General features: G+C 37.2%; 1 protein-coding gene across 1 annotated transcript; it reads right to left on the bottom strand.

Moving 5' to 3' along the window:
- Nucleotides 1-7,609: 7,609 nt before the first annotated feature.
- On the bottom strand, nt 7,610-13,929 carry LOC139979132 (uncharacterized). The gene is made up of 2 exons (XM_071989829.1): nt 13,780-13,929; nt 7,610-10,971 (listed from the first exon to the last, which is right to left on the bottom strand). The coding sequence occupies exons 1-2, from the start codon at nt 13,799-13,801 to the stop codon at nt 9,563-9,565; spliced, it is 1,431 nt and encodes a 476-aa protein (XP_071845930.1). The 5' UTR covers nt 13,802-13,929; the 3' UTR covers nt 7,610-9,562.
- Nucleotides 13,930-16,188: the final 2,259 nt, after the last annotated feature.

A 16,188-nucleotide genomic window follows, 5' to 3' on the forward strand; every position in this document is an offset into this window, starting at 1 on the left:
CGTGGGTAGAACATTATGTAACCGTCAGATAATGTATCGTGGGTAGGACATTATGTAATCGTCAGATAATGTATCGTGGGTAGGACATTATGTAGCCGTCAGATAATGTCACTATTTGATCATTGTTGACTTCAACTGACTTTCAACAGCTGGCACTAATTTTGGTTCGAATAAAAATCTAATCTGAGGTCATTTCAAGATTTCCTGATAGAGATATAATGTGTACATACTTTGCCATATAAGGACCTGAGCTGATTCCAAATAACATGTGACTTTCACAAAGAATATAAATAAAAGAAGAAGAAGCGTCCCCTCTTGAGTTAGAGTGTTAACAAGATTATTGGACTTTGTATCTGCTAATCCAAAATGACCGATACTAAAAAGCAATAGACACATCTACCAAGCACAGTCCATCCATACGCCAACTATATATGAAAGAAGTACAAGCTACCCTCCTTGAGTTATTGTGTTTACAAGCTATAGTTGTCACAAGCACATATACACACATACAACTGTCAGTTTCATGTCAACCATGTGGTTCGCCTTCCACCGTGAGATATCTTGCCAACAAAGTGTCTCTATTTGGCTACTATGCTGACTAGAAAGTGTACTCAAAATGGTATACCAGCAAAACCTAATACAAGGATTGCGTAAGGTTTCCATGAGCTATAACCTGTTTATCGTTATCCTTTTCTTCATTTGCACCCTTAATGATATTCAGATTTACCAGAATAGCCTACTTGTGTTCAGCGTGCTATGCCCAGATACCAAATATGAGATGAGTACCAGCTTCCCTTTCCACAAACTGGTTTACATGTGATGAAACGCCCACAATAATAGACGCACTCTAGCAGGACTAGATAGATCATGAATATCATGATTTCATAACAAAACTAAAAACTTGGTCAGTAGATGAGTGACTACAGTGGTTCTAGGGCTCCGCCCGGAACCAAAAAAAGAGTCAGTTAAACTGAATATACGCCTCATACCACTTGCACATCTGCGCTTTCAATCCCCCGCCCCCGCTCTCCCTTCTGCGGACGACCTTGAGCACCTATAAATATCTATTTAGAGACATACGAATGATACTTTCGCTAATAGTGACTGTATGGTTGTTTGTGACAAATTTCCAGAGTGCATGAAAGAAGGTAAAGTCTATTAGACCATCTAAAAGAGGGCGTTATACATATTTTCAGTATTGCAAGCGCTATGTTTTGCAACACACCATTTTAGAGGTTCTACGACAGCCTATTTTATTTATTTATTTATTTTCGTATTTTATTTATTTATTTTCGTATTTTATTTATTTTCGTATTACAACAATGAGAAAGTCATGCATTATTCATGATCTTAAAGAAATATTACGTTGAGAACTTAGTTATTCATTTGTCACTTGTAGCAACAAAAAGCGCCGTTGTACAACTTGCGCACGCTCGTGAAGGTACACTGAATCTTTGGCAGAAAGCCAAAGCCTATCCACCTGGTGTCCATTGTTAATGCAATGAATATATGCTACAAGTGCAATTTAATGAAGAGTATGGCAGATACATGAAAAGCTTGGTCGTTGAAACCACACAGCATCTATGTAAAGTGAAGAGGGGGCTGGGTGAGGCCCCATGCAACTACAATACTTTTGGATGATACTTTGAGTCAATTTATTACATCCTAAAATATATGTTCCACCAATTCAAAAATTCGCTTTGCCCACGAAGGCTTCTTCTCAATCAAGGGAAGCATAGGCATATATGGATGGCAGGATCTGGACTCCTCAAACCCCAATTCCCAAATTGGTTTCGATGATTCAAAGAGTTTGGGAAAGCTTGGGCAAAGTTAACCCTTCAACCTTTTACTGGGCGGATTGTGCCCCAAAAACCTAACATTTTGAAAAAATTGTATCTTCCCAATTCTTCTGCTATAGACTTGGCTTGAGTGTTAGAATAAAGCTGAAATCTAATCTACAATCTATTCAAAAATCTTATTTTTAGGGGGGTTCAAACTTTGTTTTGATTCTAAAGTGTGAAAATTCTACATTTTGACTTGTTTTCTTCTTTGAAAAAAAAATCTAGGCTCCACTTAGAAACAGGCCAGCACCTTCTAACATGTTCTAGAAAAAGCCCAACACATAAAAACCTGAAAAGATCAGGGCTATAGGGAATTGGACATTTGAATTATCATCGGAATATTGCCAAAATCCCGTCCGAAAAAAATGTTGAGAAACTTCTCATTGTTTCAAAATATCGTATCTCGGTCACCCTAAACCCTTTTTAAAAAATTTAATAAATATTAGTATTCTGTACAAGCTACCTTACAAAGTATAGCAATGTATATCGGCATAGCGCCACCAATACGTTGTAAGAACTATTATACGGTGCACATGTGCGTATATATACGTGTATTGTATATGCGTGTATTGTATATACATATATTGTTTATGTATTGTATAGCCTGGAGGAGGGATCCTTGGAGGAAGTTATTTGGAAATCAGCGAATGAATCCTTCGTCCGCTGTATCTGAGTTAACGTTCCATAAAACGACTCAAGTGTTTCAACTGTCCAAATTGCAAATCCTTTTTTTTTCTTTTCTTTTGGGTCGACACATATGAACAATTCAGGTAGAAATGCGAAACGAAATGGCCACAAATTATCTCGTATTATTTTAAATAGAGGGATGTGAATTTCAAATCTATTACTAAATATCCTCGCTGGCGTGTAGTTATTGACGTAGCCAAATATCTTTAAAAATGTAGATAGCCTAATGTCGAACTTGACAAAATGACTGTGGTCTGACTATGTAAAGAAGACAAAGCAGAGAGCTATACTGATATATGCGGGATTGAAATGATCAATGTATCAAACAAATGTCAACATGGAATCACAAGGAATGTTACTAATAAGTCTATCACAGAATATCACACACAGTAAGATATCCTTGAATATTAAATACTGTAGCCATTTATGATAAATAATGACCTTTCATTTAACTCCTGGTCACTGAGGAATGCATATGTTCACAATAGCAGTGCAAATAATAGTTCTATCATTTGCTAACGGCACCGCGCGACTACTGAGGTTCCTGGCAAAAGTGAATGTTTTCAAGATAGCCCTCTCCACGTGGATTCTAGGATATGGTTAAACTACAGAAGGTGCTACCCCCAGATCTTGGCAAGTAGGTAAATCAATAAATGCAAATAAATGTACATTGTAATTTCTGCACCGGCTTATTATCTGACTACCGTTTGCACTTCGCACGTTCATGAAGCACAATCGTGTCCTTCAAACTCCATAAAAATAAAGAGAAGACGTATAGAACGCTATGTTCACATTTATTCAATAAGCAGAAGAAGCTCCAATTTAATTCGATATATCTGCAATTAATTTCTCGAATTAAATTGAAGATATCTCTAATTATTTCAGTAAATCATCTTCAATTCAGTTTGAGATATCAGAAACTGCATTTTCAATATCTTGAATTATATTTAAGATATCTCAAATTGATTTTAAGATATCAATAAATAAATAAAAGATATCAAAGATATCTGATACCTCAAATATGCTTTAACTATCTTGGAATGATCGCCCCTCCCAGGAGACTCGTTGTTGGCCACAGGTACCTAAGACAGGTAAACTGTCATCATCATCATCATCATCATCATCATCATCATCATCATCATCATCATCATCATCATCATCATCATCATCATCATCATCATCATCATCATCATCATCATCATCATCATCATCATCATCATCATCATCATCATCATCATCATCATCATCATCATCAACATCATCATCATCATCATCATCATCATCATCATCATCATCATCATCATCATCATCATCATCATCATCATCATCATCATCATCATCATCATCATCATCATCATCATCATCATCATCATCATCATCATCTTCGTCGTTTTCACCATCATTGCCGTCATCTCCAGAGTCATCATCGTCGTCGTCCTCATCGTCATCGTCGTCGTCGTCATCATCATAATCATCATGGTCATAGTCATCGACCATTGTCATCGTCCGGCTCATCGTCGTCACTATAATCTTCGTCTTCGTCGGTCGTATCTAATGCTATCGTCAATTTCATAATTATCAACATTATCAGCACTGCATGCCATTGTACGTGTATTACAAAGGAAAAAAGAAGATGCCGAGATTTCAGTAATTCTCTCTCCACCCCAGATTTTTGCAAACGTCGGAAACAAATTTGTCTAGTTTCGAAGATTGCCGACGGAGATTGGTTTAGCTATTTTCTTGTTGTTGTAACATCAAGTCCATAGTCCAAGGTTGCTTCCATGCATTCCGGGAATAAATTATGAGGTGTGTGTTTGGGTGGGTCGTGGCAATGTACTTATGGACGTTCCTTAGTCGTGGGCTTGAAGATTTGTGGTCCTCTGGTGTGATAAATGTAGGTCTTTTATAACGTGTTTTTATGTTTCATCTTAAAAATTAGATGTAGTCTTATATGTTGACACAGCTACTTCAACAGGGATGCAGCAAAATAGCACGGATGTTTACGTTAATGTCATCTGTGGAAAGTTTTGCATCAATTACAAGCTTCTGCGGCAGATGTAATGTTTGTACCGTTAACAATCTTCAATAGGTATCCTATCATAGATATGATACCTGAGATGTATCAGCTGGTATTCGGAGTTGAGTAAGAATCGAGGAGGAGTGAAGCATACGCAACGATCGATGACGCTTGTGACCAAAACTTTGTGAATTTTGCAACAAATAAGAAGAAAGAAAAAGTTTTGATAGCTGTGATAAATTCAGAAGAAAATATAGCGTTCCAGGGCTGCTATCTAACTTATACCAACATCACGTAGCAGTACATTCTATAACTAAAAAAAATTCAGAATAAAAAATTGAATTTTTTGCGGTTACTGGCTTGCAGCCAATATCCAAGCACACTTCTTTTACGTCGATTGTACCCTACAGCTAGGCTTATATTCTTTTTTAACGGTTGCCAGCTGCTTGTGGCATTTGAATCTTAGACTGCAAAAAAACGTTTAGATAACACAAATGTCTCACATCTGCGCCCTAGTTCTTCAGAAATTCGCGTTACAGATACCTATCGCCCTAGATAATATATATACTTGTGGGCAAACAATAGCCCCATTGTCTTCGCTTAAAGTATAGGAACGTCGCCACGGACGGGAGGGCGTGATGTTGAGTCGCACATTCTCAATCAATCCATAGTAGAAAGCATGTAATGTTTGAGCTTCCTTCTACGTTTAACAGATATATACACGTGATGGAGAATGCATATGGTAGCATACGCCTATTAAAGGCAAAAAATGACTACACATTGAATCACAAAAGTATTGCGGTCTCTAAGTCTAGTTTGACGTTCTCACTAGCTAAACGCTATACCTATTACTGGATTGCTGACAAGTTGGCCATTCATGGCACTATCAATCTTTTGTATCATGACCGTGTAGATTGTTTTTGCTATGAGAGCCTTAAATTTTCGTGACTTGTAAACAAACCTCTTCACTGAGTAGTAATGAATTTGGGTATGCTTCTCCTGGGAGGCCTAAAGGGATCTGAAATTGCCTCAAGTGACCCACGTTTTGCGCCACTTGTACTTCCAAGCCACAAAAAAAAACCCAGATCCTGACTGATAATATGTAAAAAAATATATATATAGATGTTCTCCTAATGCTTTTGGCAATTTTCCTGGCTCAAGAGGAGTATTCCACCAAACGGTATAGTGGTAATGTTTAATGCTCTCGATAGTTGTTGCCCTCTATTTATGATGTTACTCAGGTATGTTTGCTAAACAAACATACCTATAGTACCACAGCGAAGTGAAGAGGCCACTGTTGAACTAAAACAATGTTTCATCTTATGGAAGATAATGTATTTCATTATCCTGGCCCCGCCCCCTCCACCCAAATAAGAACCCCCCCCCCCCTATGATATAGTAAAATAATTAATGAAGAAGCAGCAAAACATTCTCAAACTTATTCAATAGCTCATTCATCCATGAATTAAGTATTTATTTGGTTATTTTACTGAGAAATTGTCTCACTTCAAATAATGATAGTTTGTTATTATATACCTATACCATGGGAACCAATGGAAGAAATATGACATAATTCATCAATGAACAATTAGCATTGAACATTTATCATTGACGTATACTACAACATTATTTCGCCAGCTACAGTATTTCTTCAGCAAGACATCACGTACTGCACTATACATTACGTGTTATGAACCAAACATACAACAATCCCTTACTTTGTTATATTTTCTGGCGTAAAAAAAAGTGAACAAATTCAATTTAACTTCAAAGTACTCAAATATGGTAAACGACAGTAAACTTCATTTGGATACTTTTCGTGATGACAATGGCCCTATCACCTCATAACAAATATGCGGAACATTCACCTATCGTGAACGTACATCGTGGTATCAACTTTGCCGACGACTTGTTGGAATTATGTATGATTCAATCAAAGAAATATTCAATGTAATAGTTAGGATCGGTTAAAAAAGAAGAACTGGTCGAAGCAAGAAATAGTAACTTGATATGCTTCCAACTTGAGGTTGTTCCAAACAGAGTGAGGTTTTGGGAAAAGGTAAATGGATGGTGAGCGATTTTTTTTTTATGAAGGAAGATTTTTTTTATGAATGAGGAACTGTTTGGTGTCGGGGGGGGGGGGGAGGGGTGCAGAGAGAATTACTGAAATCTTGGCTTTTTTTTTTCCTTTTTAATTTTGCAGGTATTGTCAAGATGACTTTTTCGTCATTTGGGTAGATATTTTCATTGATTTTGTTTCTGAGAAGTCTTTCCGATTCTAAATTCCCAAAAATTATGTTGTTGGATAGAACAACTACCAAGTTAAACTTCGACTAATAAAAAAAAAAGTTATGGATTCCAATACTATGTCTATTTTTTAGATATGCATAAATCACCATGCAGGATCTAGCATTACATGAAGGAAGTCCTCCTCCCCCCCCCCCCCCCCCCCAGGATCGTTGAAACCGACTCCTCGAGAAAGAGCTCATGCAAGGAACATGCTAAATTAACTACTTTCAAATTTACTGTTCATGATCATTGCTTAATAAATTACTAGCATATTTGTTTCTGGTGAAAATTTCTTGAAGGTACGTATACACTTTAGACTTCGGATGTAACATGGTCTGATTTATCTAGAGATGGAAACAGTTTTAGAAACATTTGTAATGGGATTTGGTGGAATCCCCTTAAGTCGCATTGTTTGAAAAGAATCTTGATACTGATTGGTGGATTTTCAAACTTCCCCAAAAATATCACATTGCAACAAAATATATCATATGGCATCACATAATGTAACATCACGTGATATAACATGACATGAGATCACATCACATCACATGGCATGACATCACATGGTATGACATCACATGACATAACACCAAATGAGATCATATGACATCACATGATATATATCAAATGACATAACATGAAAAGAAAAAGCTAACTCGAATTAAGGGATTGAACATTGTCAAATGATAATTCTGTTGTCAACATATTTTTAGCTATTTATGTTTATTGCTTACTTCTCCCATAATTTCAGACAGAAGGTATATTTATTGTTTTAATGAAAGTTTTGAAGTCTGACATGAGACCATAGGACATCACATGACTTACATTACATCACATGATATAGCATGAAATGAAATCACATAACATGATAATGAAATAAATACCTCGCATGACATGGCATACCTCACATGACATCACATAACATTGACATCATATGACAAGACATCATAAGATAGGATTTTCGATAAATTCGATTCGAAAGACCTACATTGGGGTTTCAACTGGACATTTTAACCACATTTTCGTCGAATGTGATATATCTACAATTATCTGTCAAAAGGAGAAATTTACCAACTTAACCAAACACAAAAATAGAACGAATCGTTATCTATAATTCATTGTGGTTTTCATTTTTATTACAATATATCCTTTAAAAATTGTATTGATATGTAAATATATATTGATAGATATTGCTATGTGTATGAAAGTCACTAATGTTCTTTTCTTTTCTTGAGTTTGTTTCTTGAAAAGAAGAAAAACAAAGCTTAGAAAATCGACAGATATAAATATATTGTGAGCCAACTAAACAAAGAATGGGTTAATACTATTAGCGATGATAAGGCATGAAAATAACTCTCAAAGTAACCCACAGATTAGTCTCTTCATTAGTTTGACAATTTGAGCCATAAATTGAAATTGGACATGCATTGTATGTTCTGAAGTCAGACTGTTTAAATTTATCCCCGGAAACAAAATGATAACTCGAATTAAGTTGTCATCATTTTTTAAGCTATTTATGTATATTGCTCACTATTCCCATAAAGTAAGACAGAAGGTATATTCATTGTTTTAATGAAACTCTTTAAGTCTTTAAGAGAATATAAATCTTCATTTATTAATTTGTTAGTAATCATACCCGTATAATTACAGCAAGTATTATCTGCGCTTAAAATTTCTTACAACAACCCATCACCCTAAGAGTTCACTTTTTGAGTGATATGTAATCATTTCCCCTCGAGTACCTCTCTCGAGGACAGTATGCTATATAGTCTTTCAAGCAGTCTTGACATTCTAACTCTGCGCTCATTATGTTCATTCTCTAAAAGCTAAGTTTGCTTATTTGTCACTCTTGTGACTTAAAGGTGGAGTACCATCTGTTTCATAATCCTATGGTTTCAACATCATGTAACAATGACGACACATAATGTTACTGTTCGTCACATAGTATCATGGTTTACATCACCGTATCACACAGTGTACGCCTAAGCCGTACAGCCGCACAGACTACACAGATATCTGGATACTTTAGAGTTAAATATATTTGGACAACATATGGTACTCTTACTTGGAAAGAGGGAAGTATTTTCCTTTATGAAAATTCAAAGTAATTCACAACAAAGAATATCATTGTGAGCTACACTGTGATATCGAAGCAGTTATATGTAAGGTCGTCACTTCCTTACAGATCCTTCCCCCCCCCCCCCGCCTCTTCATCCAGTTTCACTTGAACGTTCTTTCAATGGGTCCAAAGGGGTCTTCCGTTTAATTCTCTGAAGAGTCTTCTTTTCTAGCTTATACCCATTGAAAATACATGTGATCTGAGTAGCATGCGCAAGGAATATCATTTCTTTATTCCATTCGTAGCTATAAAGAGGTTCTGTTTCTTCATTATCTCATATTTATACATCTTGAAATATTCTGCCCTCTTTAGAGCTTCAATTTAACTGTTTCACTACAAATTTCCATCACGTGTTGTGAACAGTGCTCGATGTATGTTACTTTGGAAAAGGAAGCATGGACAGTGCTCCTGATGACAGCATGTTAAGTTCCCCTTTTGCATTTTGCCTACATTACATAACAAGTTCTTAATAATATGAAATGGCCACGTCGTGTGTTATGAATGAACAACATTCCCCGAGCCTTGTTAATGCGCATGTGTAAGTCGCGAAAGATGTAAATTCATGTCTTTGAGTACCTCAACGGAAAGAATGTGTAGTATACCACAGTTTCACACCGCAGCAGCACTCGCCGCGGAAGTAGCCAACAGTTTCTTTGCAGCTAGCACACCAACACCGAACACCACCGCAACACCTGCCGCAGATGCACTTACTGTGATTCTTGTTTTCGTCGTTGCGGGAATTGGGATGTCCCCTCTACCAGTTACCACTACACGGTCAGTTAAAAACATTGCTGTCGTTGCGTCGGTAGATAAAGGAAAGGTCGTTCCATCTGTGCTTCCGGTGGCCATTCTAGATGCCATGCCAGTGGCAGTAATTATATCGGTGGTGGCATCTACGGTGGTGTAATCGTACCTGCTAGATAAGAGAGAGCTAATATCTGATACTGAATAACTTCCTGAATCTTCCTCCTCCTCCTTCTCCTCCTCCTCCTCCTCCTCCTCCTCCTCCTCCTCTTCCTTGGGATGAATTGGGATGTCCCCTCTACCAGTTACCACTACACGGTCTGTTGAAAACATTTCTGTCGTTGCGTCGGTAGATAAAGGAAAGGTCGTTCCATCTGTGCTTCTGGTGGCTATTCTAGATGCCATGCCAGTGGCAGTAATTATATCGGTGGTGGCATCTACGGTGGTGTAATCGTAACTGCTAGATACGAGAGAGCTTATTTCTGATACTGAATAACTTCCTGAATCTTCCTCCTCAGACGACTCGCTCTCTTCCGGTTCTGCTGATTCAGACTCAGATTCAGATTCAGACTCAGACTCAGATGCTGCAGCTGGTGCTGGTTCCATCTCCTCTTCCTCCTCCTCCTCTTCCTCCTCCTCCTCTTCCTCCTCCTCTTCTTCCTCCTCCTCTTCCTCCTCCTCCTCTTCAGACTCACTAGATTCACTAATTGACGGACCTCCTCCTGTTTGCTGCTGTTGACCCCCATTTTGTTGTCCTCCATTTGGAGTGATGTCAATGCTTTCGCTGTCGCCGTCGCTGTCACTGTCGCTATCACCACCGCTTAAAACTCTAGCAATGTTTGGTCTACGCCTCCTCTGTGGTGCCGCAGCTTGACCTTGACCATTTGTTCTTTCTTCTTCTTCGCTACTTTCTGATGACGTCACACGACGACCACCGCCGTTACCACCATTGTTCCCTCCATTGGCACCACCGTTTCCGCCATTACCGCCACCGTTTCCTCCGTTGTTTTGGCCTCCATTGTTAGTAGTAGCACCATTTCCACCGAAGGCGACACCTCCCTGAGAGACAACTTGATTTGGTTTGTTTTGGGTGTGGCGTCGAGCTGGTTGATAACTTCCATCTTCGCTATCACTGCTGTAAGTTCTTACATTACCCCCTCCTCTATTTCTGCTTATACGAGCTGGCCTGTTAAAGTTGCCTTCTTCACTGCTGCTGTCGCTGCTGCTATCTCCATCACATATATGAATGAGGATAACTACCAACACCAAGGATGCTGAGGAAGCAAGGAAAAACAATTCATAAGATGAAAGAACCAATCTAACAGAATTTTGGTTTAAAGAAAACGAAAAAGAACATACTGATACTTGTAAAAACTTGTCAAAATGAACAACATCACCTAACCAAACGACGGAATGATCATAAGGCTTATTCACTTCGACGAGGTAAAGAATCTTGAAGATACACACTAATTGGTAGCGATGAGATACAGTAAGCTGTCATATGACACATAGCACCGCCCATATTTTCAATATTACTCTGTTAGATTTGGAATCAAGCTTAGTGCTCATAGACGTGTAACGATGCGTCAAAGAATTACAAACTTCCATATTGAAATAGGTTCAAAACAGGAAATCAAAAATTAAAAATGTCCTCCGTGTTCTTGCGAAATAATTTCCAAGGCTTTGCATCTCTTTGAAACATTTCCCAACTTGACCACAATGAGTAATAACATACACACAAGCCACGATATGAACAAGGAAACCCCAGGAGTGGTGGTGGGTCGTGTTGGTGTGGTTCGGAGTGTGTGAGTGGGTGGGATGGAATGTGATGGGGTTGTGTGTTATGGAAAACGAAGAAATAAACGATACTAATTCATAATATATTATATTCAATAGTATATTGATACCACCTTTAGTAACTACATCTCGTTTCTGATACAACAAATGATAATGCCTGCGTAGCGACTGAGTCATCTATGGGTAATTTGCCCAAACAATCACGAACGATAACAGAAATGGTGCATAAACAGAGGAATCAATTTATTTGGTAAACTTGTTTTCCCCCTTTCACTCAAATATTTAGTTGTTAAGTTTCTTTCCAGTTTGTCACTGTGTATATGTTCCAATCAATGTGAATCTAGTCAAACTATTATATTTTTACAAAACATTGGATGGTTTCCATGGATTCTTGTTTCGTTCTATGTAATACGTGGAAACGTTATTGTGTCCAACTATGTGTCTTCAAAACAGCGTGATGTCATTAAGACACTCTATACAGACCTTTTGTTTAATTTATAGTTTATTTCAATTGATTAAACTTAAGAATTACAACGGTTACAAAAAGAAGTTTTGCGGAGAAATATTGGGTGTAAGTCATCAAAACCAAACGAATTTGAATAAGATACGTGAACAATCGATTCCACTTAAGACTAGGCCATTAGTGTCACGTAAATGACGGAAGGAAGACAATTGGTTAATTAAATTAATTTTTAATAGATGTTTGGCTGATGTAATGGTTGGTGAAACAGATGCAGGCAAATATTCTTACAACGGCTGCGGTACATGGCGAATGCATACAAAAGATGTTTAAATTATTTAGCTATGTTAACTATATGGAACGCTTCTCAAAAGTTAATGTCTTTACAGCAAATACATGGTACACTTTCCCCCTCCAACCTGCAACACATATATTGAAAATCCTTGACAACTTGCCCATTTCATAAATATAAGAAGTGCCCTTTTTTTTAATAAAACGTACCCATGTGATCATCCCCACCCCCCCCCCCCCCCGTCGGCATCCTCTCTACCTACATGTATTCAATCCTCATCCGTTGCGCCTGTACTCTACTACGTTCCATCTAACAGAAGAATGATTAAAACCCAATTGTTTAAATAACTGAGCAATTATTTAACATAGATGATTCTTATATGCAATTTAGGCTAGGAGTGAAGGTAGATACACTATCACCAAACGGTATAGGTAAGGCATAGTAGGCTAAGCTGGTAACAACAAACGGGGGGTAAGGCATATAGTAGGCTAAGCATGTATAATCGAAGCTTGGTATCACCAAATGAGTTATCTTCAAGTGAAAGAGTTTTTATTTTCCTTTGCATGTACAAAACCAAAATTGTTAATAAAGATTTAAAGCATCTATTTCACTCAGCAAATGCATAATTATTTAACGTATATTTATAAAGAAGAGATCGGGAAGTTAACGCTGTCACTGCAAACAACATCTGGAGTAACGATGCTTGGATTACTTTCACAGCTCGGGACAAATTTATGTTAAAACGTTAAAGAAATATTGCAATTTTCACATGGTTAGAGCATAAAATGGAATATTGACTATATTTACTGATATTGACGATATTTTTAATTATTTCTCCGATAACATCAGAGCGTTACTATATGTTAAGGTCACGCAGCGGAAATTTATGTTACGCACGGTAATGTATGTTATAGCAACTTGCTATGTCGACTTGTAATTTCTCTATTGGGCAAATAAATGAGCGCGCTTAATACAAGCAGGTAAAATGATGTTGTTCGTACGGTTAGTGGCATAAATGTAGCGATATTTACTCTGTAAACCCAAAAGCAAATTTCAATACATATTATTCCTGAAATGTTTTACAATGCATGCGTATAGGAATCTGGTCGCGTAGATTGCTATCATTAACGCTTGGAAATATTTACATGGAAGAGCCGAGAAACTTCTTTGCTCTTTCCAATTGTTGGTATTTTTTTTTATATACCTCGACATTTGGTAATACATGTAAAGATTGCAGTTCATCTTTTCGACATTTCAGTACACTTTGAAACATTGTATAAAAGGTCAGAGGGCAAAACGAGAAATTTGTTACAATATTACATTGTACTTTACAGCTTAATAAATTGTTTGAACAAAATAATTAAAGGAAAACTTAAACATTGACGCATAAAAGGTCAAAGGTTAAAAGGAGAAATAAGCTACTTTACTTCATATTGAAATATATAATTAAGTCGACTTTTTACCCACAAAAATGTTGCAATCATTAATATTGATAAAGGAATAAATAAACACGTGGAAAATAGACGGACTTACCTAATGCCACATGAATCTTCATTTTCAAGTGCTGATGATTACAAGAAAACTTAGATCGCTTCTCACAAATCCAGTATTCTCAAAAATAATCGTTCAAATTTCTTCTTTATTGTCGACTAAGAGTACCAGACTGAACTGACAGATCCGATCTCATGACATGGCATTTTATAGAGTCATGTTGAAAGAATCACCATGGTTACAAGGAAGCAGTAAATTACAAATGTAATTAAGCTATCTGGCACTGTAACAAATATTGAACATAAAATGTCATTCAAAGATTTTTTTCTGGATTCATACATCTGTATCATTCCGCCATCATTTCGAACAAGTCTCAACATGATATGAAGGCTTCTAACCTATCCACAATCCACCGCCCTCTGCACATCTGCCACCTCACCAGTCCCCCTTTTCGTTCTCTTTATATCTGACCTCTCTACACCTTTGTGGAGGGAAGGGAGGGGCAGGTGAGATACAGCCCGGGTTCAGTGATATATAGGTTAACAATATGTAATCTCATTTCATAATATTCTTAAGGAAAAGGGAAGACTTCAAAAAGGGAACCAGTGGCATTGTAAGAATCTAATCTTGGATCTCACAGACAACGCGACCAATGTTAAGTTGGTAATCAGGGAAGGACATCTTGAGAACGTCTATCTCACCTCGGTCACAAAAATTGGTCTGTATATGCCGTTTATTGCTAACCAGTCTATATACTAACCAGGCGATTATAAATGTAATTCTTCGTAACATTTATGTACATTTCCATACGTTGATTTGCCTTGTAATTTGTTGTTACTAGCTGTGTCTTGATTAACATGTGGTTGTATGGTTGTGATGGTGGAGGTTGTCATTTTGTTGCTCTGTACTTTAGCTACTGTAATACCGTGTATGTACTGTACTGTTCAGTATCGCATGGTTCTTATTGTGTGATATGTTACCTATTGTACGACTAATGTTTAACGGTGTTTTTTATTCAGGCAGTGAATTTGTGTACCAGTGATGACTGCGTACTGTAACCACGTTGACGAATGTAGTTATAACCGGCAAAGTAGTAAGAGATTAGTACTTTAAAATTCTTAGCCGTTAAATTCAAATACGTAAGAAGGGGTTCACTTGTGTTAACCGGTGTAATTGACAGGCGAAGCAACATTACTAAGTTCGAAGTAAATGTTGTGAATAAGTGAAGAGTGTTTGCAACTACTTTATTCAGTCATTTTCCATTTCACTTTTATATTTCACGTTTTGCTTCAGAATTGAATAGATACGTTTGCGGAGCTTTTCACAAATATATTCATCTCAAAATTATGAAGGATATATGCTACATTCACTCATACAGTAACTAGTAGTACTCAGTACTAGCGTTTAGTGTTCTGTGTAGCAAAGTTAACTTCGTAAGCTTCTAGGTCCCCTAATTGGCAATGACCTTATAACTTTATAAAAATCCTCTTCACCGTTTTCGACAATATTTTCAGTTGTCACAGTTTGCTACTTCAGTGAACTGGAAGCAACAAACAACCAACACGGTAGCGACATTGACAGAAACAACGATTGTATAAATACCAACGGGAATATCAAATACAAAACCACCAACAGCCCTATCGCTACAACAACAGCGGCAGCGAATATAACTCCAACAACAGCATTTCAAAGTACAACACCAAAAACAATAGTAACAACGACACCAAATAAAACACCAACAGCAATAGCAAGTACAACACCAAAAACAATATAGCAACAGCGCCACCTATGATAACACCAACAATAGCAACATAATTACAGCAACAACAGCAGCAACAACTGCAACAGCATTATCAACTAGCAACGATATCAGTAGTATTAATTGATTATCGCAATACATGCGTTCGATTGAAAAAGTCGAGATGCTCTCGGTAGTCTGAAGAACGGTCGACGTCATCGAGAACGTTACAACTCGAATTGACTAAACGTTACTAGTTATTGGTGCCGACCAAGTGAATAGGTGTGAAACATTCTAAGTCAAACAGAAAATTGGCAACTTACCGTATCAACTTGTCAGATGGTAAAAATGGTAAAACAGTTGACATTGCTATAGAAAAGTACACTACATGTATAAATACAAGAAAGTTTCCGTTACCAACAAAAGTAACATATTATAAGTAAAATCAGCTTGACTTGAAATTTTCAGTCAAAAGCACCAAATCAAACTGAAATTATTGCGTATTATAATCTCATCATTCCATTGAACCTACTATAAGAAAAGTTATTGTGATGAGAGAGATATTATGTAGATCTCTGGAGAAATCTCCATGGTTCAGAGATTAAACAATCATTAACTGATGGCATAAAAGACAAACGCGTTTAACCTCCACCCGCTCCTCCACCATTTCTATGAGTTTATAAGAGTCTATGAGTTTTTTCAAGAGCAAAAAA

This window comes from Apostichopus japonicus, chromosome 13 (assembly GCF_037975245.1).
Source record: "Apostichopus japonicus isolate 1M-3 chromosome 13, ASM3797524v1, whole genome shotgun sequence".
Lineage (NCBI taxonomy): Eukaryota > Metazoa > Echinodermata > Holothuroidea > Aspidochirotida > Stichopodidae > Apostichopus > Apostichopus japonicus.

Excerpts from the sequence above, each read along its gene's own strand:
- LOC139979132 (XM_071989829.1), bottom strand. The coding sequence starts at position 13,801 with ATGAAGATTCATGTGGCATTAG. Across the intron at positions 10,972-13,779 it reads GAAGATTCATGTGGCATTAG|CATCCTTGGTGTTGGTAGTT; the intron begins GTAAGTCCGTCT and ends TTGCTTCCTCAG.